At 43.7% G+C, this 16,454-nt stretch overlaps 1 protein-coding gene across 1 annotated transcript in view; it reads left to right on the forward strand.

Moving 5' to 3' along the window:
- Positions 1 to 3,570: 3,570 nt before the first annotated feature.
- Positions 3,571 to 16,454, forward strand: part of LOC126253539 (uncharacterized) — a 606,491-nt gene continuing 593,607 nt past the window's right edge. Inside the window, exon 1 of the mRNA XM_049954972.1 lies at positions 3,571 to 3,664. Coding sequence (XP_049810929.1) covers positions 3,652 to 3,664 — 13 coding nt within the window. The 5' untranslated portion in view covers positions 3,571 to 3,651. The remainder of the gene's footprint in view (positions 3,665 to 16,454) is intronic.

The following is a 16,454-nucleotide window of genomic DNA, read 5'->3' on the forward strand; positions in this document are numbered from 1 at the left end:
TGGAATTAAAATTCAAGGTGAAAGGATATCAATGATACGATTACTAATGACATTACTATCCTCAGTGAAAGTGAAGAAGAATTACATGATCTGCTGAATGGAATGAACAGTGATGAGTACAGAATATGGACAAAGAGTAAATCGAAGAAAGGCGAAAGTAATGAGAAGTAGCAGAAATGAGAAACTTAACATCAGAATTGATGGTCAAGAAGTAGATGAAGTTAAGGAATTCTACTACCTAGGCAACGCACGCAGCAAGCATGACATCAAAAGCAGACTAGTACTGGCAAAAAGGGCGTTCCTGGTCAAGAGGAATCTACTAATCTCAAAGACAATCGAAGCATTTGAGATGTCGTGCTACAGATAAATGTTGAAAATTAGGTGGACTAATAAGGTAAGGAATGAGGAGGTTTTACACAGAATCGGAGAGGAAAGGATTATGTGGAAAACACTCATAAGGAGGACAGGATGATAGGACATCTGTTAAGACATGAGAGAACGACTTCCATGGTACTAGAGGGAGCTGTAGAGGACAAAAACTTTAGAGGAAGATAGAGATTGGATTAAATCCATAAAATAATTGAGGACCTAGGTTGCAAGTGCTACTCTGAGATGAAGAGGTTGGCACAGGAAAGGAATTCGTGGCGCGCGGCATCAGACCATCAGAAGACTGACGACACAAAAAAAGTCTAACTACGATATTTTCCTGTACATCGCTAATTAATCATCTTGTAGTGCCAGAGATACTGTCTGATGAATTGTTTGTGTGTTTTCAAAACATTGCTAATCCTATTACGCTTCCTTGGAACATACCCGATGTCTCTTTTTTTAGTTCGTCGTCTAGTAAATATATTGTTGGTTCTATTAGTGAAAAAGTCTTCGAGCCAATCACTCACTGCGAGTCATGACAACTACGGACGCCGGGAAAGAGGAACAATGAGGTGTAGCGTGGTTTTTAACTGCCGAAGAAGTATCATGCAGCGAAATTCTTGCCCGAATGGGTTCTATGTATGGCGAACAGAGTACGTCACGTGAGCCTGTGTTAGCGTGGAATAAACTATTTCGAGCAGGTCGTGTGTTACTAAAAGACAATAGTCGGCCAGTACGGCTAATCGTGTCATTACCCCTTCTATCACTGCTGCGGTAGGTGCTGCTGTCAGAAATAGCCGACGGCTGTCGGTGGAAGACACTGGGCTGACGTTTGGCACCAGTCACGGTACCGCTCACGCCAACATGACAGAGCATCTGAAATTCCGGAAAATCTGTGCGCAGTGGATTTCCCACAGCGTGATGAAGAAACAGAAGCTGAATAGAATGTTGGCATCACTAAAGCAGCTGGAACGGTTTTATGATGAAGAATACAGTCCCCTGTTCTGTATTGTTGCAGGAGCTGAAAATAGCGTAAATCATTTTGAGGCGGAGAGCAAGCGTCAGAGCCAACAGTGGAAGCACATAGATTTACCTCTACCGAAAAAATCGAAAACCATGCCCGCCAGCTCCGGGAAAGTCATAATGACCTCTTTCTTTGACTGCAAGGGTCGGCCGTTCGTTGACTTTCTGAAGCGCGTCAACGAGTCCAAATGCCCAGGAATGTTGACAGACAGCATCATTCTGTTACAGAATAACGCGCGCCCACATTTTGCCAAAGTTGTTTAGACCACACTTCAGAAGTTGCGTTGAGAAGCCCTTATAAATCCTCTATAACTTCCCAGTTTATCCCTGTGCTATGTCATATTTTTTGAGCCCTGAAGAAAGATATTTGTGGCAGTCGATTTGCTTCGGACGAAGAGGTGCACGCCTGGGTACAATCATAGTCCCGTAGGGAACTGAAAATATTTGTCCAATAATGGCAGAAGGCACTAACCGTCGTGTCTCACACTGGGATACAGGTATTAACAGTTATGGAGATTGCTTTTGTAATAACAGTTTATTTACTTTTTTCCATCTGTCTCGTTTTCATTTGAATACCCCTTACAGCTACGTGCACTTGCAACACATGTAGTCTCTAACTCAACACCAACTGACGCATTTTAAGTTCATAAATCCAATGTGAATGCTAAGGGAAATAATTCTTTGTGCTTCTTTAGCAGTTTTCGTCTCGCCTTACAGAAAATGTCGCACTGCATAGCTCTGTAATGCTGGTTACTTTTCAAGCCAGTATGAGGAATCAGATAGAAATAACGCTTATGTGCGCCGTCGCGTTGAGACACTAATCATAACCACGGTTTCGCATTCCACTTTCATAAGCACAGCGCGTCAGCGCTTGAGCACAGTCATGGGCTAACCAACACTAGCTCTAGCAAGGACCTAAAGATGGCGACGAATTACCGATAGCATATCTCTCTTGTGGGTCACACTGCTGAATTGTCATAGATTATATCTCAACAAAGTGTAACTTTAATGGAGTACGACTGCGTTTCCTAATGGAATAATAACAAGAATGGAATACAGTGAAAATCTTGATATTGATTGATTTTAAGATCCTAAGTCAATTATGGCTACAGTCAGGCAATCACAAAAAGTCTACTCTCATCCCTGTTGCACCTTTTACGTTACTTTTTTTTGCATTTTTGCCTTTTCTTTATTTTTTTACAAATTACCTAGCGCTGATGTCACCTTGTGTTCCCAAAGTGTAGCGGGACATGTTTTCTAGCAACACTGACTATAGAGAAATGAAAGATATTCTCAAATAAAATCCGTGTGCTGGACAGGGAATTTACCAAAAATATTTGTCTTTCGGAAATTTGTCTGCAAAACCTTTCGCTGCTGCCGCAAAGTAGCCATATGTCTGAGTGGTAAAAGTTAATTACCGTTAGCATTATTCGTTTGCTGTAAGACTGGAACTACAACACTCCCAACACCTATTCGGTAGGTCCGTATTAAACGGGAAAGCTAGTAGCCTTCACTGCACCGAAATAACTTCTCTGTGGTCGCAAAAAAAAGAAAGAAAGAAAAACCATTTAGGAGATCATAATCTATCCTCAGTTGATGTACAAGTTCTTTTCGTAGCTTACACGCTTCTGTTTCCAGCATCGTAATATCCAAATTTTCCTATGGGTGGTCGTAAAATTAGCGACAAGAGCTAACAAACTTTTGTGCCCATGTACAGAACAACACACATTACCGTGACCGAACACGGATCAGGCTAATCACAGAAAGGATTTTGCATATCACCTGATAGTGAGGCGTGGTCGCCGATTCACACTGCCATACATTAAAGAGTGAAGTACAGTTAATGGTTACGGTCACGCTTTTCCCCCGTTATCGGTGTTAGTTTCTCTGCGCATCAAGCTGCAAGATCCCCGAGCTATCGCCGAGACTACGTGTCGCGGTGGAGGCGCGGGCGAACGTTGGACTGACCGGAGCCACAAATTTAAAGACTTGCAGAAATAAATTTCGTAAAAGACTTGTAGCGGAGGAAGAGGCCGGCCGAGGACCGGTCGCGAGACGTACAAGGCGATGCGAAGGCGGCACGCCCGGCTCGGCCAATGGGCGCGCGCGGCCGAGTGACGTCAGCGGGAGCCGCGGCGAGAGGTGCGCGAGCGGGTGCGGCGGGCGCGGCAGTCTGTCTGAAGACTTTGAGAGTGCCGGCCACCAACAGGACGGGAGGCGACCGTCGAGGGCCGCGCTGCAGCTGTGGCGAACCGGGCCATGGCCTCCACGGGTAAGACCAGCCTCCACCTGCCGCTAACCATCGCCGTCGTAGCTGTGCTGTGTGTCTGTGCTTACAGTGCGACTAAAACCTCTACCGCCTGCATTCTGTTTGTGCTTCGGCAGTGGTGACGCTAGTGTTGTCTCCTGGACGCAGAGTGACTGACTGCTTGATCCCCTTCTTGTGCACCGCAAGATAACACATTGCAGGCCACCGAAGTGATTCTTGCTGTCTAAAGCTTCTTGTGGTGGAAAAATTAGTAACCATCAAATGTCGTAAGTCGCAATGGCAAAACAATTAGGTGTTTCTCCTAGCCCTCCCAGAGACGTTTTTAAATTTGGTATTAGGCAGAACTTTAACAGCAGGTTCCACGAGCTAAGGATACGTGAAATTAGCAGAGGCTGAGTTTTGTGTAGTGGTCAAAATATTGTAAGAAAATATCTCGTCGGTACAGATCGTCACAAATTATTATTACTGACTGGTACGAGTGCATTAATCGCGACGGCGATGTGAAATTCCGAAATGTCACGGAAATTGGACGTAGAAGATAATATAGGAATATCGGAAAGCAACTAACTGACTGGACTACTTTACGCCACAAGTGTATGTAACGAAACATCATTACCATCATGGATAAAATTGAATATTTTATCTATGTTTAAGTTTCAAAATTATACAACGTATCAAATAACAATAATTAATCACTACGTCGCCAATCTCCCTGTGAGTCAAACAGTCAGATACTCATTGACAGTCGTGAAAATCCATATGAAAGGTCAGGTTAATACTAGTATGTAATGATCACGGTTAAAGAGACGGATTCAGAGCCATTGTAGCGAGTTTACGTATAACAATACGTACAAAGCCTGAGCTATCCATTCTTGAGTACTGTTAGAGAGTATGAATACGCTCACGAGTTGTAATGAAGGGACAGATGGATAGAAGCCGTAGATCCGCTGCTAGGATTGTGAGCGGACAGTTCTTTGGTAAGAGAATGTCACGACCGTAATCTCAAATGACACGGTTATGAAGAAAGATAGACTTCCAACGAACGTCGAACTGCAAACGTAAAGAAGAGAAACTGATTTTGAGTAACATAAGAAAAGCACTCTGCTTCTTTCATCACACCCTTTGCAAAAATGTTCTTGGTCGAGAGCCCAATGTGCGTAAGGAGGCACTTACTTCTCCTGGGCTCAAATCGTACAAGGAAGAGACTAATAATAATACGATGTGTCTTTCGCATACTGTACGATGACTTTCGTGGATGGTCGCGTATATTGCTATAAGAGAAAGAAGTATTGCTTATCGTGAGCCTAAATGGAGCTACAGAAAACAGAAAGTGATTCATATGCCAAGTGAAGAAATTCATACGACTATCAATGTGGTGGACAAAATTGTTCGTCTACTCAAGTAAAAGTAGATTTCGAGAATTGCACAAATGACATAATGTTATCAGCACCCCTACAGTGTCCCCCGTCTGAAATTCAGTTAGCAGGTTAGTGAATGCAGTAGTTGGTACGTGCCTATAGAACTTCATTCGGGATAGATTTATGTAATGGTAAGAACACTAACGTGGCAGCTATCTATAGACAGAGTGACGCAAGCATTTGTGGAGAAGTTCAATGTCTTCAGAACGAAATGTCCGTTACGGAAGGCACTTCCTTGTAACTGCTTCCTGCCGAGGGATATAAGAGCATTTTGTATCAAAATGAAACATGTGCCAAGAACAAAAAGTACTATCAATGTTATATTCGGGATATACGAACATGGAAAGAGGAAACCGAGTCCGCAGCTTGTGGTCGTGCGGTAGCGTTCTCGCTTCCCGCGCCCGGGTTCCCGGGTTCGATTCCCGGCGGGGTCAGGGATTTTCTCTGCCTCGTGATGACTGGGTGTTGTGTGATGCCCTTAGGTTAGTTAGGTTTAAGTAGTTCTAAGTTCTAGGGGACTGATGGCCATAGATGTTAAGTCCCATAGTGCTCAGAGCCATTAGAACCATTAGGAAACCGATAGCGTTACATCACATTGATTATGTGAGAAATTAAGAAGTTTTACCGTGCTCTATCGAACAAGCAAAATGAGCCTGTTAAATTGCCAAATGAAAAAAATACGTTGATCGCCGAAAGAGTTAACTTGGGAGATAGCAAGCATTTATTTTTTTCCCCAATTGCAAAGTGGGTGGAGTTAAGAAGACAAACTTCCTGTAGGTACTCTAAAAGGTCGATTCGGAATTCTATTTCTTTTTTCTTTGTCTCTGGGAACTGTTGCACAATTACGTGGTAACTTCAGAATGCAAACCCTACTGCTACGATAAACGATAGACATTCGGCCGCTGGCAAATAATCCAGAACCAAGTTTAAGCGAAACCAGTGTACAGAGGCCTCTTTAACGTAAGTTTTTGGATTGGGTTTGAGGAGCTACATTTGCGGCTTTTAACGCTACGAAGAAGTGATACTAATAATTAGTGCTCGTCTAATGCTTCTTAGATCCTAATCTACATGTGTATTTCCTAATCTTGTTCAATATTCTCTCAACAAAATTTTCCATTGCATAAATTATACTCAAGGATTGTTTCCACATAATTCTGTACATGAATCAACAGAAAATCCAAGAGAATTAACTAGCGCGCTGAAAGGACTAGTCGAAGTTTTTTGGGCTGACAGTGGTAAAGAAACATTAATTATGTAAGTGCTCGAACATTCAGTCACTCCCAGAAGAGACTAGGTGCTCTATGACAGCGAGCATTCCGTTACGAAAGTGAATGATGCAACATGCATAGTTCGGCTGTATCATATCAAAGTTCGGGGTTTTGCTTTCAGATATTGTAAACCGACGTGCAATTTTCTGGCTATTTTTACTTAGAAGGGGACTCACACAAACTGTTTGCTACGTAGTTCTTAACATCAAACTTCTTCCGCTGTCATTGATTTACACAGCGGATTTTCTTTTTATTTAACATTGGTATTGCGTTTCGCAGCATCCAAGATCAACAATACAATCCTTATGGTTCAGCACGAATTTAACTGTTTTTAAATCATATAATTACTGGTTTAAGAACCGTAACTGTAACGTTCTTTTACTATTTTGCATCATATGCAAGAGCTTATATGCCCTCGTCTGAAAATACACTCCAACATACCTTTAGTAACATATCTTTTGAACTGAAACAAATTATATTCTAGCTTGTCTGTAGTCCGTAGCCATTCGTGGAGCGTTTTTTCCAATGCACCCAGGTACCTCCTCTACCTTTCGTTTGAGCAATGTATATAGCTTGTTCATCATTTACTGTCATCACTGGAGAAAGACTGTACTGTCACCCATAGCAGAATCAGCTGAGTAACTTATTTTACTCAAAAATGCTGAGCAAGGCATGTGGCTGTACACATAAATGTGTAAAGCATTCTTCAACTAGTCGTCTACATCTGTGTCTATCTGGATTCACATTTTCGTGAGTATAAGCACCACGTTCCATTTATGCTTTCATCACGAGGTTACGGTTCGTATAACCCTCTTTCAGTTGCTATCCTTACTTTACAGTTAAAAGCTGTTTTTTGCCTCTGTATAACACATTTCGGTTATTCCTGCCTGATCTTTACGCAACAGTCAGTTATGATTCTAAAATTTTGTAGGACTTGGAGATAACGACCCAACTTTGTCTCGTCCTTTGCGATGTATAGAACATGTTAAGACCGGCAAAGACGAAAATAAACTGTTTCACTATACGTCTTCAAAAGAGGAGAAAAAGTGCTTTTTTTGCAGATAATATGAGAAACGAGCATGGTTCAGATATGAAGTTTCAAAGCTACCTGAATGTACTTTCCAGTAAGAACCTAGCGCATGAAGGAGATGTTATGAGGCCCCCTCGTCATTCAGGTTGGTGGAAGATAGGTAATAAGGTGGAAATTGTTGCGGGTATTAAGCACTCAGTTTCAGAAATCCTGTTTATTAACAAATCGTATAGTACAGACAGTGGCAATCTTGCGAAACTAACGTTACGAAACGCACATCCGAAGTAGAAGGGTACAGAGTACCAGTCTATCGCCCGAGCTGTTCATATTCATTTCCGCAAGAAATCTCATAGCTTCCGGAATTTTTCAACGGAAGTCGATAACTGTCGACCTTTCCAGCGCTCAGAAGCCGCTTTCGACAACTTTCTGTAGATTTCTATGCCGTATCGTTCGTTACCTCTAAGCCGTAACCTCACGAAATCCGGTCGAAACGCCATTACGCTTTGCTTGGCATAGTCTAACGAAGATTATTGGCTCGGTATACCACTAATCCACTGAATCAAATTATCTAGTCATGGCTGTTTAAAAATCTAACCATGATGTAAAATGAAATTTTACCTAAAAGGCTTTACGAGATGTGAGCATCAACAAGTTGGTCAAACTTGAAATAACAGTAATAATATAAAACCAGCATAGTTGTACTACTACTAGTACTAATAGTAGTACGGGAACGGCGCCGTGTAATAATCTTAGGAGAAAAGTAAATTTGTTTTATTAGTTACCGCAACGTTCATGCGTAAGTTGTCGCGTGTAGTCGTCTGTCTGCTGCCCAACAAGGGCGCCCATCCCCCCATTCTTTAAAAAATGGCTCAAAAGTCGGTTTTAACAGGGTTGTAACTGGCTACTTAGAAGCCGCCTCTCACCTTTCAAAATACTAAAAATACGTTATACTCCCGATCTGCTACCCCTCCCCCCTCCGTACAAACAATCGTAAGGGCGCTCTTGCTGTCGTATTCCGTTAGTGTAACGAGTCATTGAAAACGTCTATATGCCTTTTATCTAGACGGAGCAGCTGAACTGTTGCATCATTTTACTCGAATAGTAGTTCTCTAGATGAACTCAATAAGAGTGTTACAGAGAACACGTCATGGTTCTCCCGAAGTCATCCCTACAAGTATCCTGAGCGCCTCTGATATACCTTCACTGACTCTTAACGATCCTAGTTGCTCTTCTCCGGATTAGTTCGAGGTCTGCTTTCATGCCTACTTGATAATAATTCGAAGCACTTAGGCAGTACTGTAGAATTTGTACCTTAGCGCCCAGCGCGTGGTCTCTTCCACAGATGCGCCGCATTTCCTCAGAACACACCGTGCAAATATCAGGTTGTCCCTATGCCGCCTGTGCTACTGATTTGAGACGCTTAATCATTTCATAACGTTCTTTAGTATTACTCTAGATATTCAAACGATATTAAATCGTTGAACAAATGCATTAATTTGACGTGCTGCGGGTTAGCTTCTGCTACTTTTGAGAATGCAATGTATGTAAATAGTTAGTAGAATTATTGTGTGGAAAAGTAAAAATGATGAATGTTTAATGTCAAACCGATACTCAGGGCAATAGCACAATTTGACAACGGATGTAGAAAACAGTCGTCGGCCAGAATGTGACTTAATTGCTGTGGATGCTGAAGACTAAGACTGCGATCATACGGTTTATAATGTCCTTTAAAAGCTTTCATTTGCCCACTAGCCCACTTTCAAGTCACTGCAGGTTCCCCGTCAGGTGGTGGATATTTAAATGCACTCGATGATGTCATTGTGACGTAGTGTAATCCTGGAAGTTGAAGTATGGTTTCATTATGCACCTATGGGCACCCACCGTCTGATATAGTGCCTAGAAAGTGTGGTAATGGGTGCATAAAAGGTTATTCATTACAGAGATACAGCTGCGTCGCGACTTCAGTGCACTTCCGAATTCTCTTGACAACACCACGTGCAGCTCATCTGAGGTGGCCTTGCCGTTATTTTATTAGAGCAGCGCTCTTCATAATCCGAAAGACCAATTCGTTTCATGTTTTTACTTGTTCCTTGTAGACTTTGCTTTTCAATCATCCTCACAGGCAGAAATATAACGGTAAGATCCGGGGACCTTGGTGGCAACGAAACGTGACCTTCCCCGTCGGTTCATCACCCGAAGAATGTTAGGTTCAGATGAAACGTAATGTTGAGATTAAAATATGCATGGGTCCCGCCGTGCTATAAGAACTTGCGATTTTTGTAGAATTCCAATAATGCTGGAAGCTCGTTTACAAGAATGTTTAGATAACAGAGACCTGTAAAAGGTGCTTAAACGATGCAATAGTGTTGTCCCACAAATCAGAGCTGGAAAACTGAATTATGGAAGCACAAGCACAAGTTCACTACTAGAACGTCGAAACAAACATGACGAACGGTAAATAAAGCCATAGCAGCTGGAGTGGCAAAACGCGAAATAAAAAATATGTTTCTGTAACCATCTGTATATATGTAACGATTGCAAATTGGACACATGGTATGAGTAATGTTTTATTTGAATTAGTCGATATTATGATCTAAAATATTTACTACTAGTCGAGTACCTGGCGTTGCCAGGGCATGTATGTATTCCAGTCTTCTATTAGCTCATTTCCCCCCTCGCCCTTTCTCTGTCCATCTATTTCTCCCCTTCTCCGCCCATCTCCTGCACCCCCCCCCCTCTCTGTCCATCTCTTCCTCCCCCCTTCTGTCCATCTGCTCCTGCCCCCTCTTTCAATCCAGCTTCTACTCCTCCCTCCTACCTCCATGCTATCACCCCGACCACAATAGAAGATTGCTAGTTGTTACCCCTATATTATTTCTTTCCAGCTAGTAAGTAATATGTCTACAAAGTTTGGTCGAAATCGATACAAGGGTTTAGATGATGTGTAGCGAACGAACAAACATACATACATACATATAAATACATACATATACTCTTAAAATATGTATGCATTCTTCCAGAAACGCCGGCCGCGGTGGTCTCGCGGTTCTAGGCGCACAGTCCGGAACCGTGCGACTGCTACGGTCGCAGGTTCGAATCCTGCCTCGGGCATGGATGTTTGTGATGTCCTTAGGTTAGTTAGGTTTAGGTAGTTCTAAGTTCTAGGGGACTAATGACCACAGCAGTTGAGTCCCATAGTGCTCAGAGCCATTTGAACCATCTTCCAGAAACACACACACACACTCGTTATTGCAAGATTTACCCAAAGTGATGTACAGTCATTCTGAGAGCATTTAGCCTAATCATTTCACCTCCAATACTACGGTCTTGAGTATGAGTGATGAGGAGTACGAGTGCGAGAAGATAGGAGATTGAGCCGCATAGTTGCGGAACAGGGCGAGACGCGGGCTGCAAGGCCAGGCTGTGGCTGTGGCTGGACCGTGGACCGTTAAAGCGAGCCGCGGTGCGGCGCTGCGGTGTTGAAAGTGCCGGAGAAACCAGCCGGCGCGGCGGCCAGCGCTGGAGCCCTGTGTCTGCCCGCTCTGGCCCCAGCTCAGCCAGGCTGGCTGCTGGCTGCTGGCTGGCTTTCTCCAGCGCCGCGGCTGTGCGGGCGGCCGTCTGCCCCTAACTGGCCGCTCAACTCGTGCACTGGCCGTGTCCCCAAGTTCTACTAGGCTCTCGAATCACCAAATCTTGATTGCTGCTCCTCTGTCAGGGACATTTCAGGTGATCATCGCCTAGAGAAAATAATGGCATCTAAGATATATAATGCATCTAAGACTACGCAGAATGGGCTAAATGATCAGTTATCGTTTGACTTTCTATCGGCTACCATTTGTTGAGATCAGTACATTAAAGTAGAAGAGTCTGTCCGGGATGTGAGCTTGGGCGTAAGGATGGGGAGAGGTGGAACCACTTGTAAGGCGAAGCACTTTTGATATTTCAAGCCATGTGTTTCTATGTACATTTTCTAGAACGCAGTACCCACTACTTATTCCGTCTTTCTTGAAATTCATTCCGAGTTGATACGTCTGTCTGTGCGGTGGGGCAGGATTCGACTTTAGTTTGTGAAGATCTTTTTTTCTATGGAAGGGGAGTCTAAACCCCCGCAACGCTGACTTCGCTCTTGTTAATCTAGGAGTTTCTGTCTGTATGAGACATAAATTTAACCATACTCAAATTTATTCGAAGAATAAGTCATACACAAGAGAGCTCACACACAAAAAAAAAACACTCGCTCCACCCATTCTTCTGCGTTCATCGCTCTGGAACACCTCGAAAGTTCGATTGACGGAAGTGATACAAAAGATTCAAAGAAGTTCTATTCCACTCGTCACGGGTTTGTTGAGCATTTCTTTCCCACTTTCATGATTCCCAAAACAAACTGCAGTGAAAAATACTGCAGTAAGCGCCTTAATCAGAAAATTACGAAATCCTACGTTTTAAAAGAGAGAAAATAATAGTAAGGGGAGGAAATGGGACTGGCACAGTATGTACCATCTAGCGCTCACTGCATATGATTTCTTAAGTGCCTCTGTGCTCACTGTAATTAGTCTAATCTTGTCTTCTCCGTATCTAAGGGAACAGTACGTAGTGAGTTTAAGTATGTTCCTAGATTCCTCAAAGCTGTTCCTTGAAACTAACTAAGTAGGCTGTCGCAGGATAGTTAGCGTCTGTCTTCAAGCGAGTTCAGATTTTTCAAAATCCCCATGTCGCTCTCCCACGGATCAAACAATTATGTGACCAGACCTTCTGCTCTTCTTTTTATACGTTCAGCATCTCCTAATAGCCATACTTAGTGTGCGTTCCACACACTTGAGCTATACTCTAGGATGGGCCGAACGACAGTTTTGCAAACAATCTCCTTTATAGATTGAATAGCTGAATACCTGGCGTTTCCTGCGTATGTATTTATTTCATACTTCTATTAATCCATCTCCTCCTTTCTCTCGTCTCTGTCCACCTCATCCTTTAGCCCTCTCTCTCCATCTCCTCCTCCCCCCTGTTCCCGTTCATGTCGTCTTCTTTTTTTCTCTGACCATCTCCTCCTCCTCCCTTTCTCTGTCCCTTTCGTCTATCCCATCTTTCTGTTCATCACCTTCTCTCCCCCTCTCTCTACCTATCTCTTACTCTTTCCATTTTCTGACCATTTCCTCCTCTACTCTCTGCCTTCTCTCTGCCATCGTCTCCTCCCCCTTCTCTCTCCACGTTATTACGCTCACCGCAATAGGACGCCGCTGTTTCTTACGCCTGCAGTGCTTCTTTCCAGATCGGAACTAGTATGTGTACCAGCCCGCCCGGTTAGCCGTACGGTCTAAAGCACTGCTTTCCGGGTGGGAAGGCGTGCCGGTCCCCGGCACGAATCCGCCCGGCTGATTTGTGTCGAGGTCCGGTGAACCGGCCAGTATGTGGATGGTTTTTAGGCGGTTTCCCATCTGCCTCGGCGAATGCGGGATGGTTCCCCTTATTCCGCCTCAGTTAGACTGTGTCGGCGATTGCTGTGCAAACACTTTCTGCACGTACGCGTACACCATAATTACTCTACCAGGCAAATATTGGGGTTACACTCGACTGGTATGAGACGTTCCCGAGGGCCGAACCACCCAATAACCCTGGGTCCGGTGTGGGGCGACAGTGGGGTGAGTGGACTGCTGTAGCCTGTTGTGGGGTTGTGTACCACTGCAGGTTCCGGCGGGGCGAAGCTTCTCCGTTCTTTCTAGGTCCCCAGTTCCACACACTACAATACAATACGTGTACAAAATTTGAAAGTAATCGTTCCAAGAGTTGAAGATGAACTACTTGTCCGTGGTTTTGCCCGCTTACGCACCTGTCACATATATTTCACATATTTTTAACATATTTCGCACGTATTTGTACACATATTTCACGTGTATCTCTAGCGAATTTCGCCCAGCAGTTTCATTTTCACACAGCCTAATGTTTATGACATCGTATCTCCTTAACTAAGTGCTGTGTAATTTTGCAGGTACATCCAGTGGTATAAGTGGCTATTGGCTGCGAAAAGTGTTGTGAATAGACTTAGCAGTAAAGAAGCAATAAATTAAAAGATCAGGCAAGATGCTGGTATTCTGTTTTGTGAAGTTCACAATTTTACATTTCTGAGTATTTTAAGCGAGTTGTTAAACTATGTACCACTTTCAAATTTTATCACGATCTGACTGAATATTTGTGCCGAGTAACGCACTGCTGGACAGGAGACAGTAATAGCTCCCAAGATATTGATAGTGGGGTATATGGTGTGTGTGTTTAGTTACTGGACAACCAGCGAGATGAGACGAGCCGTGGCCCCGGCTAGAGAGCCGCGTGGCTCGCGGCGCGCCGCTGGGCCACTTTTCCTGCACGCGGTCCGGGTTTGTAGGTCGCGGGCCGGGCCGCGGCGCCAGGCGCTTGCAACAGATGCCTCCGCAACTACTCCTCCTCCCCCACGCCTCTTCGTCTACGGTGCCTCTCTCGGCACTGGCCGTTCTACACGCATCTCACATCCCCATTCAATTCACAGTACAGTACAAGGGCAACTACATGCAGCGGACGGCTGCCTCCGACTTCTGCACGCACCGAGTGCTGATCTGTCCCTGCTCTAGAGGGGGAGGGGGGATTTCTAGCGAAGGAAGCGGACACGTACTGCTGACGTATCGCCATGTTCATTAGCATTTCTCATACTGCAGCATACGCAGTTAATCCTTTCTCGTCAGTACATGATAACAACTGTATGTGATCTGCACAAATATTAATTATTTATCTACACATGCCAATGGACTTAACATCATTAAAGGTCATTTAAGCTTCAGTTAAGAACGGAAATGGAGATAATTGATATTACGTCGTTTGCCGATTGTTGAGGCAAATGAAGATAGGATTCAGATTATCTGTTTTTGATACAATAAATAACTATTTGCATCCAGTACATCGTCCACTTAAAATACGGTTTTGAAAAATTAAAAACCATAGAGCAGGCGCATGTATGATATGACAAACCATTGGATTATTTCAAATGGTTCAAATGGCTCTGAGCACTATGGGACTTAACTTCTTAGGTCATCACTCCCCTAGAACTTAGAACTACTTAAACCTAACTAACCTAAGAACAGCACACACATCCATGCCCGAGGCAGGATTCGAACCTGCGATCGTAGCGGTAGATTATTTCACCGAGCGAGGTGGCGCAGTGGTTAATACACTGGACTCGCGTTCGGAAGGACGTCGGTTCAAACCTACGTCTGGCCATCCAGATTTACGTCTTCCGTGATTTCCCAAAATCGCCCCAGACAAATGCCAAACTGGTTCCTTTGAAGGTGCACTGCCGATTTCCTTCCCCATCCCTGACGCAATCCGAGCTTGTGCTCCGTCTCTAATGACCTCGATGTTGACGGGACGTTATATCCAGTCTCCCTTCCTTTTTTTCTTTTTTTTTACTAGATTATTTCTGGGGACAAGAGGTTTTCAAATTTGACATGAAGAGTGTGTAAAGACAGCAACGAGCATGTAAGTCACCTATGAATAATCACAGAATTCACACATCAAAATTTACTGCCCACGAAACCGATGATGGTGCTCTGACCCTCAATGGCAAAAAAGGGAAGAAAAGAAAAAGTTTGATTTAAAAGTCAGTACTTCTTGTGTAGTCTGTGGATCTATTTATTGGCGTATGTAGTACAAGATTTTTATGGGTTCTATTACACATCAGTTCGAGGCCCTTATGAAAAGATACAGTTGTGTTATCGAAAATATATTTCCGAGCGGGAGGAATAATAAACCGTTCATTTATGAAACTAAACGGTTTAAAGCATTCAATGTATGTAGTTACATAGATCACGCTCTTTGTATCAAATCAGATGAATAATGGTCAATAGAATATTCAGCAACAATTAACTTCCTTCTATTGCCGTGACATCATCTCTGGTGCCGAAGAATAGCGAAATAATCAGACTCGTCACGTTCTTGAGAGACGTTTATGTCTTAGCATATCAAAACTTCGTTCACATCGTCCAAAAGTGACAACGTACTCCAAATAGTAGTTGTGCACGAATTTAATAAAAATTCACAAACAGTTCCGATACTGCAGACTAAACTCTTCGCGGAAAATCGTAGTGTCCCTTCGGCGAACAGATTTAAGAATTCCGTGGCGTGCGTTTGTGTTACTTCTCTGTAATGATTTACGTCTGCAGCAGTTTCGTGGTTAAAAGCAATCAAAAACTTCAGAAAAAAGTCATGACGAAACACTTGCTTCTGCTGTTTCCAATGAAGACACATCGCGAGGCTCAAATACTGATGAAATCCATTCGCAGTGCGAAGGCTGTGTTTCAACAGTTCGCAGAAGACGCCCTGGGCAGTCCGTGTGGTTAAAGCGCGGTACGCGTGGGAGGAGGGCGTGGTTGGGCACCAGCTGAGCCAGACGCCTTCCGGCACAGCCGTTTCGGACCGGGCGGTCCAGCTTTCTAATCCGGTATGCAGCTGCGTGCGAGGGCGACATTTTCAGCTGCCTGTATGGTTCCATAGTCGAAAGCTCCGCTGTGTGGCGCTTAAGTCACTATGACCGCCACTCTTGCATCAGCCTTGTATTCGAAAGGTCGTGTCGAGAGACATGATCTAGTGGCCAAAGCACTGCACTCGTATTGGAAGGCAGCTGGGTTCATAACTGGCATCGAGAGCAGGCTTCCTTCTGTAAATCACTTGAAGAGAATGCTTGGTCATATCTTGCAATAAAGCCACCTTCAATTTAATTCAGCTCTCAGAAATTTGGCTGGTAGCTTCTTTTCATGCTCTTTACCAAGAGTGTCAGAGTCTGTCAGAATCGTAAATCGTCGGAATAATTTCCTCTTACAGCGGTTTCTAATTTTCTTATTTTATTTTATTTTTTCTACTGCGTGTCCCTTGCTTTTGTCTATGTCTAACACTAAGAGTAACACTGCAGGTGTTTTGAGCTTTTGGTGTTAACTGTTATCCACAACAAAACGCTGACTTTTGTTGAAGATTGTAGAAATCGGCTATATCAAATAATCGATGCAATCAAGTCAGAAGTACGAAGCACATTTCAAGGCTCCTGTTAGGGTTGAGAA

The sequence above is a fragment of the Schistocerca nitens genome, chromosome 1, assembly GCF_023898315.1.
Source record: "Schistocerca nitens isolate TAMUIC-IGC-003100 chromosome 1, iqSchNite1.1, whole genome shotgun sequence".
Lineage (NCBI taxonomy): Eukaryota > Metazoa > Arthropoda > Insecta > Orthoptera > Acrididae > Schistocerca > Schistocerca nitens.